Source organism: Ischnura elegans, chromosome X (genome assembly GCF_921293095.1).
Source record: "Ischnura elegans chromosome X, ioIscEleg1.1, whole genome shotgun sequence".
Taxonomy (NCBI): Eukaryota; Metazoa; Arthropoda; class Insecta; order Odonata; family Coenagrionidae; genus Ischnura; species Ischnura elegans.
The window spans coordinates 81,648,485-81,662,551 of NC_060259.1; the positions used below are offsets into that span (position 1 = coordinate 81,648,485).

Here is a 14,067-nt window from a genome sequence, read left to right on the forward strand (position 1 = left end):
GAACATGATAAGGGAAATGGAGGAGAGGAGGAAGTGGAAGAATGTGGACACAGAACAGGGCAAAAGAATGTATAGACAAATTAATAATCGATTACAGTGAGAAACTAAGAGAGCAAGGGAGGCTTGGTGGAAAAGACAGTGTGAGGAAATGGAAAAGTTTCAGAAGGAAGGAGAGGTAGGAGCGTAATACGGCAAAGTTAAGTAGTTATTGGGCAGGAAAAGATGGCAAACCATGTCTAAAATTAAGGCTAAAGATGGAAGGAGGCTAAGCGAACAAGAAGAAGCACAGAGTAGATGGAAGGAATACATGGAGGATCTCTATGAAGGAAGGAACAGACCGGAGAGATTGACTTTAGAAGATGAAAGTGAAGTGGAAGAAGATAATCTTGGGCCGGGGATATTAGATTCGGAAATAGAGGAAGCACTTCATGATATGAAGGTGAGCCCCCAAAATAGTTCAAAAATTTCAATCCGTTTAAGTTTGTGCCCCTTTACTTTCACTCCAACCATTAATTTCCTTGATCTCAAGGCTTTACAGAATTGATTGACTGGAGTCTTCTTATGATTTATCTTCATGATGTACCCCTCACAGATTTAACATAATTACTGCCTGGTAATGGTGTCTAGAATTGGACCACCATATGATTTCCACCCTCCATTCGGCTAAAGGGAGAAAATTGGATGCCTGCAGGCAATGAACCATCGGCCTAAGGGCCCGGTATGGAATTCCATCTGCCTCCTAAATAATATCATCTTCCCAAACCCATCTCCTATGTTGTTTATAGCAAGTTAGTAAGTAGGTTAGTTAGTTATTGAGGAAGTACTAGTGAGTAGGTTCTTGGGGTGTGCTGGAAGCTGTTAAAGATAAATAGAATTTGGATATGAGAGGAAGAGAACAGGGCGCATGTAGAATAAAGAATGCTTAGCCTTATGCCAAACGAAAGAAGCCTATTTGTTGTGAGAAAGACAGCCTCAGGTGATAAGATCTGTTTTGTGATTAGATCATTTTAGCGTATCCTAACCAGTACAATACCCATTTTCAAAATAATGCAAGGACCTTCAATCTTACATCTTGGCAAGATTATATGCTTACTTTCGTACTAATACACATATAAAAAAGGCTTATTGTGTAGGTACGGGGCAGTGAAAATAAAAGAACTGCAAACAATATAATTGTGTATTTATCCAGAAAAGCTGTACATGATTGACTTTCTCATGCTTGGGAGAAGCCACATTCATAAAATATAGCTGTCAAATTACAATAAATATTTACTTTTTACAGATCTTTCAATCACAACAATATCCTTTAGCCTGATGAAAACCAACTGGACACTGGAAAATTAAGTGATCAATACAAAATTTTTTACTGACCATGGGAAAGAAGTATAAAACCTCAACCTGTACAGAGGGTCCATTTAATATTCATACCAGGAGAAGATAAAATAATAAAAAATAAGGCTATGCTTTACCCCACTAAGTTTAATCCAAACTTGGTGTACAGTAACCCATTCAGTACAAAAACTTGCTTTAATATCTCATGTTCACTTCAAAGTTTTTTTTCCCAAATGAATGTAAAAAGAATATCTTATATTGCGGCCATTCGGATATAGGTACTCGTTAACACCAATCATATCTATAAAAGTCACAACTTGAATTCTTACTTTCTCTTTGTAGCATGAACTTCAAAATTCTGCCACCATAATCATCCACTTATGACTATTATATCAGCACCATCGTTAATACAGAGAAAACACTCCTCAAAAAATTACATAGGGCATTTGCACTTCCAATGGTGAGTAATGCCTTTTACCAACAGCTTTGCTTTCATCAATTACAAAATACGGAATGATAACCAAACATTCCTCCACCACTGGAACTTGTGAATTCTTGAATGAGTTTAGAAAAATTACCAGGCTTGCATTACAATTCGGCTTTTTCAACAACTAACATGCTCTCTATATCTAACAGCACTACAATATCAAATAATTTTATAACAGAAGAAAATCTGCCCATAAAAATGAAATATAGATGAAAATCTCTGAAGAATTAAGTACTTCCATGCATAAAGTTTTAAAAAAAGAGCTCATTGTAATCTGACAATCTATAGAATTTCGGATTTCTCCCAGTCACATCTGACTATGCAGAAGCATAGCCAAGCAAGCAAAATAATTCTTCAAACTAAACCCTATTTCCTACTAAGGAATGTTTTCAAAATCCATAAGAATGATAGTAATTCAATAAGAATGAAAGATTCTGCACCGCCTTCACAGAGAGCACATGGGCCATAAGTGGCACCCAGTAGTTAACTTTTTTTTAGACAAATGATGACCAGTAAACTTTCAAACATTAACTTTATTCATCCAATTATAATTAACCTTTCAGTATTTTGTAAATAGATTTAACCATGGCATAGAGCAACTGCTTTAGGTGACTCCTGGAAGGAATACATTGAAAAACTATAATACTCCAATTTTCGGCCAGCAATAAACAAAGTTTTTCATATTGTAGCTTGGAAGTTTGTTACTAGTCAAACTTAGTAGCAAAGAACATATAGGAATTATAGTGTTCATGTTATAAATCTAATTCAAAGGAAAACATCCATAGAGTGCCTGTTCACAACCATCAAAAAATAAAAAAGAGCACTAAACATTTGCAAGATTGAAAGTAACTTAAACCAGGTACTTCACTGTGGTAACACAGATTTTTTTAAATCTTGCCCTTGGGTTGAATAACGAGCCTGTTTGCATAAGACAGAGGCCAGAACAAATCTTTAAATTATAACCTTATATCTACTCAAAATGATCGGACTGTGCATCGGTATCCAGTTGGGCACAAACATTCATACAGCGTCATTGAAATATTGCTCAATAAGAGGACAACATTCAAAAGACAATATCATGCAACAAAATAACTTTTCATGTATCCACATTACCTGGATTCTTCACTGGGAAACACAAAAAGTTGGCTTCCCATTGGCTTTCACTCCAGACTCTTTGTAACAACAAAATAAATGTATATACAACTTTTTTGACATGTTAAATGCTGCATATAATAGTCATGACTTTCAACAAAACAAGAAGAAATATATGAACAAAGTATTGACAAATAAAATTACACTATTTACAAAGACAAAAGCAATGCTGTGATGGTTGTATTGCTTGCCAGTACAATGACAATACATCATGATGGCAAACAAAATAAACACCAAAATTCTCAACAGAACTCAATCCAACAACACTTATGTGAAATATTGATGCATTTGCAAAGCAATCCTCTATTAAGTCTTAGGCAAATATATATTCATTGTAACATCAAAGAAAGAATTTAGAGAATCCTGAACTGCGTGTGAGAAGATAAATTTAAGTGATCATCAACCAAAACAAGGACTGAACCGAAATAAATCCAGTACATTAGAACAAAGTTGTCCATATTCCGATTCTAGGAAAATGGGAGCAGTTCAAATACAAGCATGAGGGAATCAAGAATAGATTTGTCTACTCTAAATAGAATTGGAAAATGTGTGAGAAGGGTACCCCATCATTATTTTCATCATGATTGATCACATGCAAAAAATATTCCCAAACACCAAAATTGCTTCAGTAGCGGAAGTACTCTGTACAGCTGTATTTCTAATCAACAGCTGCAAATCACTTATTTTGACTGTAAACAAGCGTGAGCACATGCAGCAGAATTAAGACACACAATATGAAGAATGTGCAACATAAAATCAGAACTCATGCTTGACATGACTCGGAAAATGAAACCATTAAGACCAATAATATTTAAAGTTATAATTCATCAATTATCACAAGAAAATTGTAAAGAAATAATGAGAAAACTTAGGATCATTTCTTAATGCTTGAAGGCCACTATTTAGTTTCAAAACAAAAAACAGCTCAGTCTGAACCATAAAGGTCAGCACAATTGTAATTTAAGGAGACTTCAAGACCTGATACTGAAAAAAATGTTGATTGGAGAAAAAATTTGCTCTCCAGATTGCTAGTTATTAATACAACATAGAAATGGCACTACACACTGCAACAATAATCTCACATAAGTCTTCATGGATAAGAGCACCAAATACATTTTTTCTCTGCAAAAAATACATTTTTCTCAATAATTAAACATGACATTTACAATTTATTCATTCATACATTGCACTAAATGGCAATTCACTCATTCAATCAGGTAACTGTTCTCTCAAATTATGTTACATCCTGAATCACGCACAACTGCTCAAAAATTACGATTAAAACTGCAAAGCTTCTCAATTAACAAAAAAAGGCATTGAATTTCATACTCCACAACAAGATAGCTAGATGTAATGGTCAAAATAAGCAACACATTTGTGCACACCATAATATGCATCAGCATTTTCTCATGGAGAGCACACATAAAAATATATATGGCTTCACAGTAATGAAAGTTTGCTGCATTACATCATTTAACTCATCACCTTTGAATGAAATCCCCTGAAAGTACACAAACAACCTTCAGAAACTTTAGGAAGATTGCCACCAATTGTTTAGTCTCTAGTGGGCAATCAACCATCAATCAAGGATGTAACAATGAGGAGGACATTCACGCATAAGGGAGGATTAAGGAATATGGCACCTGGATTAGGATTAAGCCATGATCTACTCTTGAAGATGATTTTTATGACTAGCAAGAATCTAAATCATGGTGGAAATAAGAAATTTTTCCATAATACAAAAAAATATAACTCCTTTTTGTTGGCAGGTGGACCACAAAAATGAGCCAAGGTCCATTTCATTCAATTTTCTTCAATTAACCTAAAATAAATGATGAGTAGAAGCTATGCAAAGCTGAAATAAGTCAATTAAAAGTAGGGAAAGTAGAAATTTCATTACATCACCCATCAAATTCAAATGATAATTTTCCATAAATAAGCTAAAAAAATAAAAACTCTTCAGTTGATTTATCATGTTAGCTATCAGCTTGTCTGCTTAAAGTAAGTTTTGACAGGATTTAAAATTCTACATTTGATTGGCTCTTATGCTGATTTGAGAGAATAGATAACATCATCTTCTATATCTCAGTTTCTCTAAATCATTAGAACTTCAAAAATATAGCAACTTCATTTCGCCTCAAAATTTGTGCTGCACTAAACTTCAAATGTACAATAACACAATGTTGATTTATGCCATAAATTACTGAACATTATAACGTTCCCAGTATATTGTCAGACACAACCAAGTCTTTCCATAAAGCAACAGAGGGCATTTTCACTTGAAACTGTTAAATGCAGCAGCATTCATAAAATACTTGGCCTTTCTGCACACATGCATATTTACAAATACCTCAATGATGCACACACTACTGTTGTAGCCAAAAAGACTACTTAGAGATACTTTACAAGGCCAATCACATGGCACACAATCATCAACAATCATAAACTTGTCTGAGTAAACCCACAACACATCTTTTCCTACACTGACACTTTCTTCTTCATCCTTACTGGAGGCGATGAACCTGATATGCTTCGTAAAGAAGGTCTCCTCACTGTGTGATTTTGGCGCTTGCACTTGTTACATATGAACACTTCAGGTATATTAGTTTTCTTTATTTTGGCACATGATAAATGAATCCATGTCAAACATTTACTGCACTCAATCATTGGCCGTCCAGCAAATGGTTTCAAACAAAAGCAGGTGATGAGATCATAGGAGTCCTCGTCTGAAAAATAGAAGAAATTCACATCAGACATAGGTTCTAAAAATTATATTTTCATGACTCAAAAGTTTACCATAGTGCAACAGTTGCCATGGATATTTTCAAGATCAGAATTTAATGACAATCCCTTTACTAAACCTCCTGTATCAGAGCTGTGATTGAGCAAATGCCATACCACGCCAAAAAAGCTAGCTACAAGGATGACCACATGACATAAGCGGAACTAAAATTGTGTGTGGCAGCATTAGCAATAAGATGAAAGAAAGTTAAGCGGAGGAAGGGATGAGGAGAGGGCAACAGTCATGAATTCAAAATGTTTTTGACAGGTTGAGAAGATTCCAGCATTTCTGCCTTAGGTAGGAGCTTGCTTCGTTCCCACAAGTATGAATAATTAAGACTGACAAGGGTTTCAGAAGGTAACCATGACCTAGGATGTCTCATTACCCATTCAGTCCATACTTTGCTACAGCAAGTCCAAAATTTGAGGTATAGAATAAAAGTTAGACTTGCACATGGGAGTGGCAATGGGAGCATCATGTGTAATCTTCCTTTTTTTGATAAATTTATGCTGAACTAAGATAAGATGCATGTAATGCCACATTGGGCATTGTTTTACTTGGCTAAATAGTAAAGAACAACAACCTTGAAATATATGAGTAAGTAAATGATTCGACATAAGTGGTGGTGATTTACGAAATTATGCTTCACTAGATATTTAGCTTGGAATCATATTACTTATCTAAAAAGTACAACATCATGTAGCATAATGATGGTATTATTTGTGATTATTTCATAAATACACTTATTAAGTCTACTATTCAAGTAATGTGCTAGCAATAAGTGATGAGAGAAATTCAACATAGCATCAGCCTATCAGAGATAAATAACTTAAGTGAAAACAATTGATCCGTGATAGTGCAAACTTCACAGATTCACTTCATGGAAGCCCTAAACTATCACTTCATAAAAACAAGATAACAGCATAAAATAGACTGCAGAAGATAATGCATGAAGGAATGCTCACCTTGAGCAAGGAAAATTGTGTACACCTTTTGTGGAGATACATTTTGACATTGGTACAAAGTGGCATGTACCCATCAAACAATTTCAAACTACTTACTTCAAATGCAATTATGCTTAATAATGACTATTAAGATATTATGTTACGCAGACTTGCCAAAATATAAAACTATGTTCATTTATAGTAATTACTTCATGAAATGGAATGGCTTTTCTTTCATGACAGATTTTCAACGTTGGCTAATGATCCATCATTACTTGGGATATAAGCAACAATTCATACCATGAGTTATCCCCCATCAACCCATTTAAATACCTTAGCAAACGTACATACAAATTTGGGGCATTAAATGGTACAGGAAGCGCCATTTAAACAAATTGTAAACTCTAGATAACAACTAAAATTATTGGATGATATCTCTCATTTTCACAAATTTAATGTTTGTTTACTGTGGAAGTCATAAATTCACCACTCCTATGCAAGAAATGTTTTTCCTTGCAAGTGAAAACCTGGCAGGTAACTTTTAAGAAATAGGTATCAGATAAAGCATCATTACGACATCTGATGGATTTCCATAACAACAGCAGCTTAAACTGGTAAGAAAATTTCATAGACTGCTAAAATAATCCTGAAAAGAAAAACGTCTTGTTTTGACTACAAAATTAATGATATAAATTAAAGATATCTTTACAGGAATTCTTACCAGAAAAATGAATGCCATTCCAGTTCCACTCTTGCGAACCAGTCTTAGCTGAAAAATTGATAAATATCATCAGACATTTACCACAATTAGAGGAAACAACTCTAGAAATAAGGGAGCATGCACATTCACCATTAGGCATTTGAGTTTACATTATAAATCGCAAGTCACTGGCCAAAGCTATAAGAGTCTACTCGGATAGGCCAAATCATATTTTGGCCTAAATTACCAGAAAAACACAACAGGGTGAACATAAAATAGCAACTCGCAAAAATCACCTCATATTTTAACTGTGTTACCTGTATTAGATGGCCAAAGGTAATTCCGATTAGATAACTCAAAAAACTTCATTAAAACCTGCATTTACCTTGGAACATTTTTCCATAACGAAATAGGTTTTCAGTCATAAAATGAAGGACAGTGAGTGCATTACAACCAAGAAACCTAGAGAAGTGTCTACAATTCAGCTTTAGAGCTACAAGGCAGTAAATTCAAACCCAAATCCCAGCTTCCAGAGATGCACATTTCAAACCAGCTGCCATTAGAAACTAGGGAAAAAAACATACTGACCCTAAGACATGCCTTTCATAAAAATCAAACTTAACCCATTTGCATCCATCCCCTGGGATTCAAATCAACCATCCAATTTAAATCAACCCATTTTCAGCCGAAATCTACAATTAAGAAATGTAATTCTCATGCGATTTACAAAAATTTTTTATTTTATAAATAGCCACCAGATGGCAGCTGCTATCAGGTACACTAACTGGTAAGATGGCAGCATAATCAACTGATACATATCACTATGCATTCTGTGTACCGGTACGCTTACGGTGTTTGCGGCCAGCTTCAGGCCACGCACCAGAACAGTTGTGGATGCAAATGGGTTAAGGAAGATAAAAGACAAACTGGGAATGCTACCTCATTATTATGTACAAAAGACTATCACTAGAAAACCTGAACCACTGGGACGTGCTACTGACAACTTGAAAGGAATGGAATACTAGTAAGAGTATGAGCACATTTCTCTCCCGAATTAAAATATAAATCTTTTGCACATGAGCCTTATTAGACGAGGAAGCCAGACCACATCTCCATTGATCCAGCTAGCCACTCATCATCTGGCATTGATTCGTATTAAGGATATTAAACTAAGGTTACCAGAGATATGTTGATATATCGCATAGCCTGGCCACCTCATCTTATAAGGGCCTAAATAATTTTAGAGCCAATTATACAGCAGACTCTCGTTAATACAAACACTGTTATTACGAAGCACTTTGTTGGTCCCAACAAAAAGGCCTATCCAATCTATAATAGAAGAAACGTTATTATGAAATATTAATTGTTATGAAATTACAAACCTCAGTACCGGCGGTTACAAAATGAACTTTATTAAGAAGTTCCGCAAAAAAGCAATGGTATTTAGTTGGATATACACTACGCTACATTATCATCATTGATCTAAGTTCTCTTCTTGTGCTGTGCCCAAGAGCATCAATTTTGGTTCTTTCTTCAGCAGAAGATACTTCAATATGCACGCAACATCAAATAATAGGCTTTATTCCTGTGGAATTATGGTGACCCACTCATTAATGCTCGTAAATTTAACGTACAGTTAGTCCTCTTACTATGCACATCCTATTAATGAACTTTCAGAGATACGAACATTCGAAAAATTCAAGCGTGACCAAAATTACAAATTTGGCACCCTTGGAGTTCGCCAATACAAAGCAACATGGCTTATAGGAACTTGCACATAGGGTAAAATCTTAACAAAGTATCATTTTATCCTGTGAGAGGTCGGGAAATGTTCAGCGTTTCGCCCGTTCCTTCTTGCCGTGGACAGCAATTTTTTTCTACTCCGGCTACGTCGCATGCCTAGCTAGATAAGTTCGTCACAATCGAGTTAAGGCATGATTGTGATGCAGTGTTGCATTTTGGCGGATAACCACTTCCCTGGATGCCTTGTATAGGAATTTGCTTGTTTTTATATATTTGAATGTAATTTAATTGCAAATATTACACACTTGACTCTGAGGCTATTTTACAGTGCACCTATAATTACAGGAGACTGAAGAGACAAGAAATTCTGACAAAGTAAGTTCTTTTTTCCTTCAATGATTCCTAAAAGAAACGTTCATACAAACTTCGTTATTATGAACCTCCGGTTTTTCGGCCCCATGAACTTTGTAATAACGAGAGTCTACTGTATAACTATAACCATGTTATACAAAATATGAGTTTGATGATATTTACATTCAACCCACCAATGAAACTACTTTTGAAACTGCCCTGAACTACATGGAATGGTTAAGTATTTGGAGGAGGCGAATGACGACTAAGGTCATTTGCAACATAGGAAAGGGTGAGCAAGGAAGAATATAGAGAAAGCTGGTGTCTGTTCCAAAACAAAGCTGCCAAGAGGACAGCAGCTTAATGTCCCATGTGACAGGTGCACTTTAAATGTCCCCCCACAGAGCACACAAGTAGGGATTCGGCAGTCTCTGAAAAATCTCCGCCACCACTAAAGGTTTTGAACCAGAGCCCATGGGGTTCCAATGAACAAGCCATCACACCAACCCGAATCCCCAAGTCCATTAAATATGTGAGGTAATTTTGGTGATTTTTGAACCTCCTTCCTCCTTAGTGAGATTTGACTTGCCCCTCCCTCTAATCCCACACAAAATTGCTCAAAGTGAGTATTTTCGGTGTAAATATATTTATCTAGGCTTAATTGCATTGGGTGTGTTAAAAAAACAATTTAATAATTTCTATTCTAGTATTTAAGATTACTATAATTGCAACTTTACACATTTCTTGCAAAAAAATGTGATACCAGCCAGGAACTCTCCCTCATGAGATAGGGTGAAACCCTCTTCCTCCCAAAAAGCCTCACCTAATTAATGAATTACCCTAATCTACATCTCCTCCAAAATCATGCAATAACTAAATCCTGCCTCATCCATTTTATGCCTTCACTTTACCATAGGATAGCTTGTCACAAATCAATGATTTCCCTTAGTGCAGGTGCTTGAAAAGGTATAAACATGAATTTGTATGCATATCCTACAATGCATACATTTATCCACACAATTCACCAACGAGAAAAATTCTAATGGTTAATGGAAAGTTCCAATAACCATTAACACTACATGACTGAAAAGAGCTTAAATGAAGATGGAATATTAACTATCAAGATACTAACAATATATGGCTAGTGAAGAAGACAAGGCCATAGAATCAATGCAAATACCTACAAATAAAAATTTCCTAACAATATCCCTCATACACATAGCCGCAGGTCTAAAAGGTATATACACGGTTTGACTTAACAAAAGGGGTGACAAATCGAAAATGGCATCAAGGGTAAGGCCATGCATAGGAGGTAGAAATTCATGAGCATATTATGAACTCCAAAATATGATGCAGTATATAGAAGTTTTTTCTCCCCACTTATGGAGATGATAAAAATTTAATCATCATACATCTCACAATGTATCAATGAAACAAATTTCATAGACACTACCAATTCTTACACTGTTTTAACTTTGCAGCTACACTTTGAGGAACCAAATTATAATAAAAGAGAATTCAATAGGCACATTCCACAAAAACACTTTTCTTAACCATGGCTTCTACACAGCCACGTTGCCCTTGAGACATTAGTGTGTCTAAACCATTGTAATAAATGAAGTGTATAAGATATCAATTATCAAGCCTACATTTCCAGGCACTTATGCACTAGAGACATTATTTACACCAGCAGTTAAAATACGAACAGCATCACCAAGTGGAAAACGCAAAACCAAGAGTGCAAAATATGCTATGTTGAGGAACTACTGAGTTACTGTAATCATTCAACTTGCACAGGCATCTCAGCAATGCCTTAAGGCCTGTTTACATGGTACATTAACACATACGGGTTAATGTCCAAATGTATGAACGCGAGAATGAACGCCAAAATGCACCGTGTAACCACCCAACTTGTGCGAATGCATGCACAGAAAATAGAACCTGTTCTAATTTGGTTCATACATTCGTACATGTTCCGTTCCGGTCCACAAAAATCATTCACACATTAACTCGTACATGGTGATGCATCGTGTAAACAGGCCTTTAGTGTAGTAAGTAAATGGAACACCTGACTTTCATAGAAAAAATTATGCACAAAAAGAAATGTGGGACAATTTGTGTCTCCAAATTTGTGAATTTCATTCATGCTTGTTAATAAATCTAAGCCACAGCACAAATTGCAAGCCATGAAAATCATAAATATGGATGCAGCACACACAACAACCTAACAGCCAAAAGAGATAATATTTTCAGCAAAACTACCACAGTGGTCACATATTCACCACACAATTATACTTAATAATATCACTTCAACAGAACAAGTATTAAATCACCCCACGCGCATAGAAAATGCTAAATAAAAGGAATAATTGAAACATATAATTACCTAAATCAACTTCTGATCCTTTACGGTCATCAGGGGTTAGACTCCCGGAGGTTGACTCTGACTTGATACTATCAGATAAACTACCGGTGCTACCTATTGGGCTTCCAGACTTCTCCCTCAGCTCCTGAAACCAGGGTTTCACCATTACACAATGTTCCGAAAACAAATTAATTGCATATTACGGATGTAAGCACTTTGAATTGATTAAATGATTCCAACTAAAGTCAACACTTACCTCCTGCTTCACCATGTCGTAATTTTCATATTCAAGAATGAATTTACAAAACATATAAAAGTCTTCCGCCGTCCTTGGTCTCTTTGAAGTGGTGGCCAAATGCTAAAAATAAAAGATAATCATCAGTTAATGAAACGATATTAACATCGATATAACGATAATAGACGGTTTACTATCTGTATTCATTGCCGATCGAGATAAGAGGCCGAAATCTTCAGTCGTGAATATACGTTTGAACGTGAGTTGGAGGAGGTATACCGTTTACACCGAAGCCGAAACTAACATACTTCCCGTGGGAGGATTGGTATCTTAAACACAGTAGAATCAGCGACCAATGAACGATAAACCCTGCATTCGAGCCTTTATATTATGCAATGAAAATAATTCATTCATTGTTTACGGATAAGAATCGACACAACTTGACAATGAAATTAATTTCAACCAACGCGCATACATTTACCGAAGGTCTCTCCGCGAGGTTCTAGTGTTTTAAATACACAAAGATTACAAGCTTGACCTTTCCCATTAAAGATTTGGCGCAAAAAATGTATTTTTGGAGAAAAGATTGAAAAGGTTTTATAGGAATATAGTGATTGTGTGTCCAAATCCGTCATGTCGCGAATGTGATTGACTCGCTCTGAAAAGATTTGTACCTCAGCCATCACGCAGTCAAACCCCTAATAGACATTCATAACCAACTACGACACAATTTAATTCTGTGGGGTGCATTTTAAGAGAACAAAAGAATAAACATATTATTTCAATAAACAGTCCGAAAGGGAACTCCATTTTGAAGCTCAAAACACGGGTTGACGCCACTCCATCGGGAAACGAAAACAAGTCTGCCATGGAAATATTGCTAATAGCTACATTTTGAACACTAAGTAACACACCATAATTTGGGCCTATTAAGGTGTAAACAAGAATCTTAAAAGAGTTACGAGATAAAATACTGCAATCTTGTATACTCACCTCTTCGTCTTCGATCTCCATAGATTTCTTTGATTTAGGAGCTGAAAAGAACAGAAAAGTTAAGAATAAGTGTTATAAACTGGTTTGCTGCGATCAAGACGCTCAAATTCAAGCGTAAAACACATAGTTTCCGTGAACTACGGAAACCGACGTAGATGATGCTACGATAAAAACATGACGACGCGGTCATTAATAACCGTCCCTATGAACTTAATCTTATTTTTGCAATCCAACTTTAGAAATTTTTAAAAACTAGTAAGGTTAAAACTCCCTAATGATAAAATCAAACGGGTTTGTGTGATCTTCAAGCGACTTGCGTTTGAGTCAATGCTTCTCGGAGACACAACATGAAGTGAGGTGCCACAATCCAGTAAAGCATAACAATTAATTCTCAACACTTAAACATCACCAATGTGGTCATAAGCTACAATACCAGACAAAAAACTAAGAAAGGCACAGTGGTCACTTGCACAATGACTCTATGGACAATTATGAAGTAACGCACCACCTACAGCATCTTAAAAACATTCTGGATGGATTATCACGCATGACCAATGGAAAACCTAAAATCTCACACAAAATTACATAAACATGGAGAAATTAGACTGAAATAGGCAAGCTATCCACATGCAAACCGAAAACAATAGCTGGCAAGGTAAACGAACACACATTGTCACTTCATGTAGCTATAACAGAACACTAAATTTTACATCTACCTTTAAAAACTCCTTCAGACATATCTCATGTGGTTAGGATCGTATATACACAGGATGAACAGCCAATAATACTACATTAATAACATGACACTTGACGACTGTCGCACCGAAAACTAAAGCCTCGTACATTTTATGGACGCAAACCCAGACACAGTTGGTAACAAGACAGTCTGTGACGTCACATGGACAGAAATATTCTACAATTTATTCAAACGATGTTACATCGGAAGAATTTTATGAATATTGAATAATAAATATTTCGATAAA

The 14,067-nt window shown here is 35.7% G+C and overlaps 1 protein-coding gene across 2 annotated transcripts; it reads right to left on the reverse strand.

The window, feature by feature from the left end:
* Positions 1-1,163: 1,163 nt before the first annotated feature.
* Positions 1,164-13,964, reverse strand: LOC124170546 (PHD finger protein 13-like). Of its 2 annotated transcripts, XM_046549341.1 has the most exons (6): positions 13,801-13,962; positions 13,085-13,125; positions 12,113-12,214; positions 11,878-12,001; positions 7,419-7,466; positions 1,164-5,697 (listed from the first exon to the last, which is right to left on the reverse strand). In XM_046549341.1, exons 1-6 carry the CDS (start codon positions 13,820-13,822, stop codon positions 5,450-5,452), a joined length of 585 nt encoding a protein of 194 aa, XP_046405297.1. In that variant the 5' UTR covers positions 13,823-13,962; the 3' UTR covers positions 1,164-5,449. The 2 variants fall into 2 exon arrangements, with proteins under 2 accessions (XP_046405297.1, XP_046405298.1); XM_046549342.1 differs by lacking the exon at positions 7,419-7,466 and having other exon boundaries at positions 13,801-13,964.
* Positions 13,965-14,067: the final 103 nt, after the last annotated feature.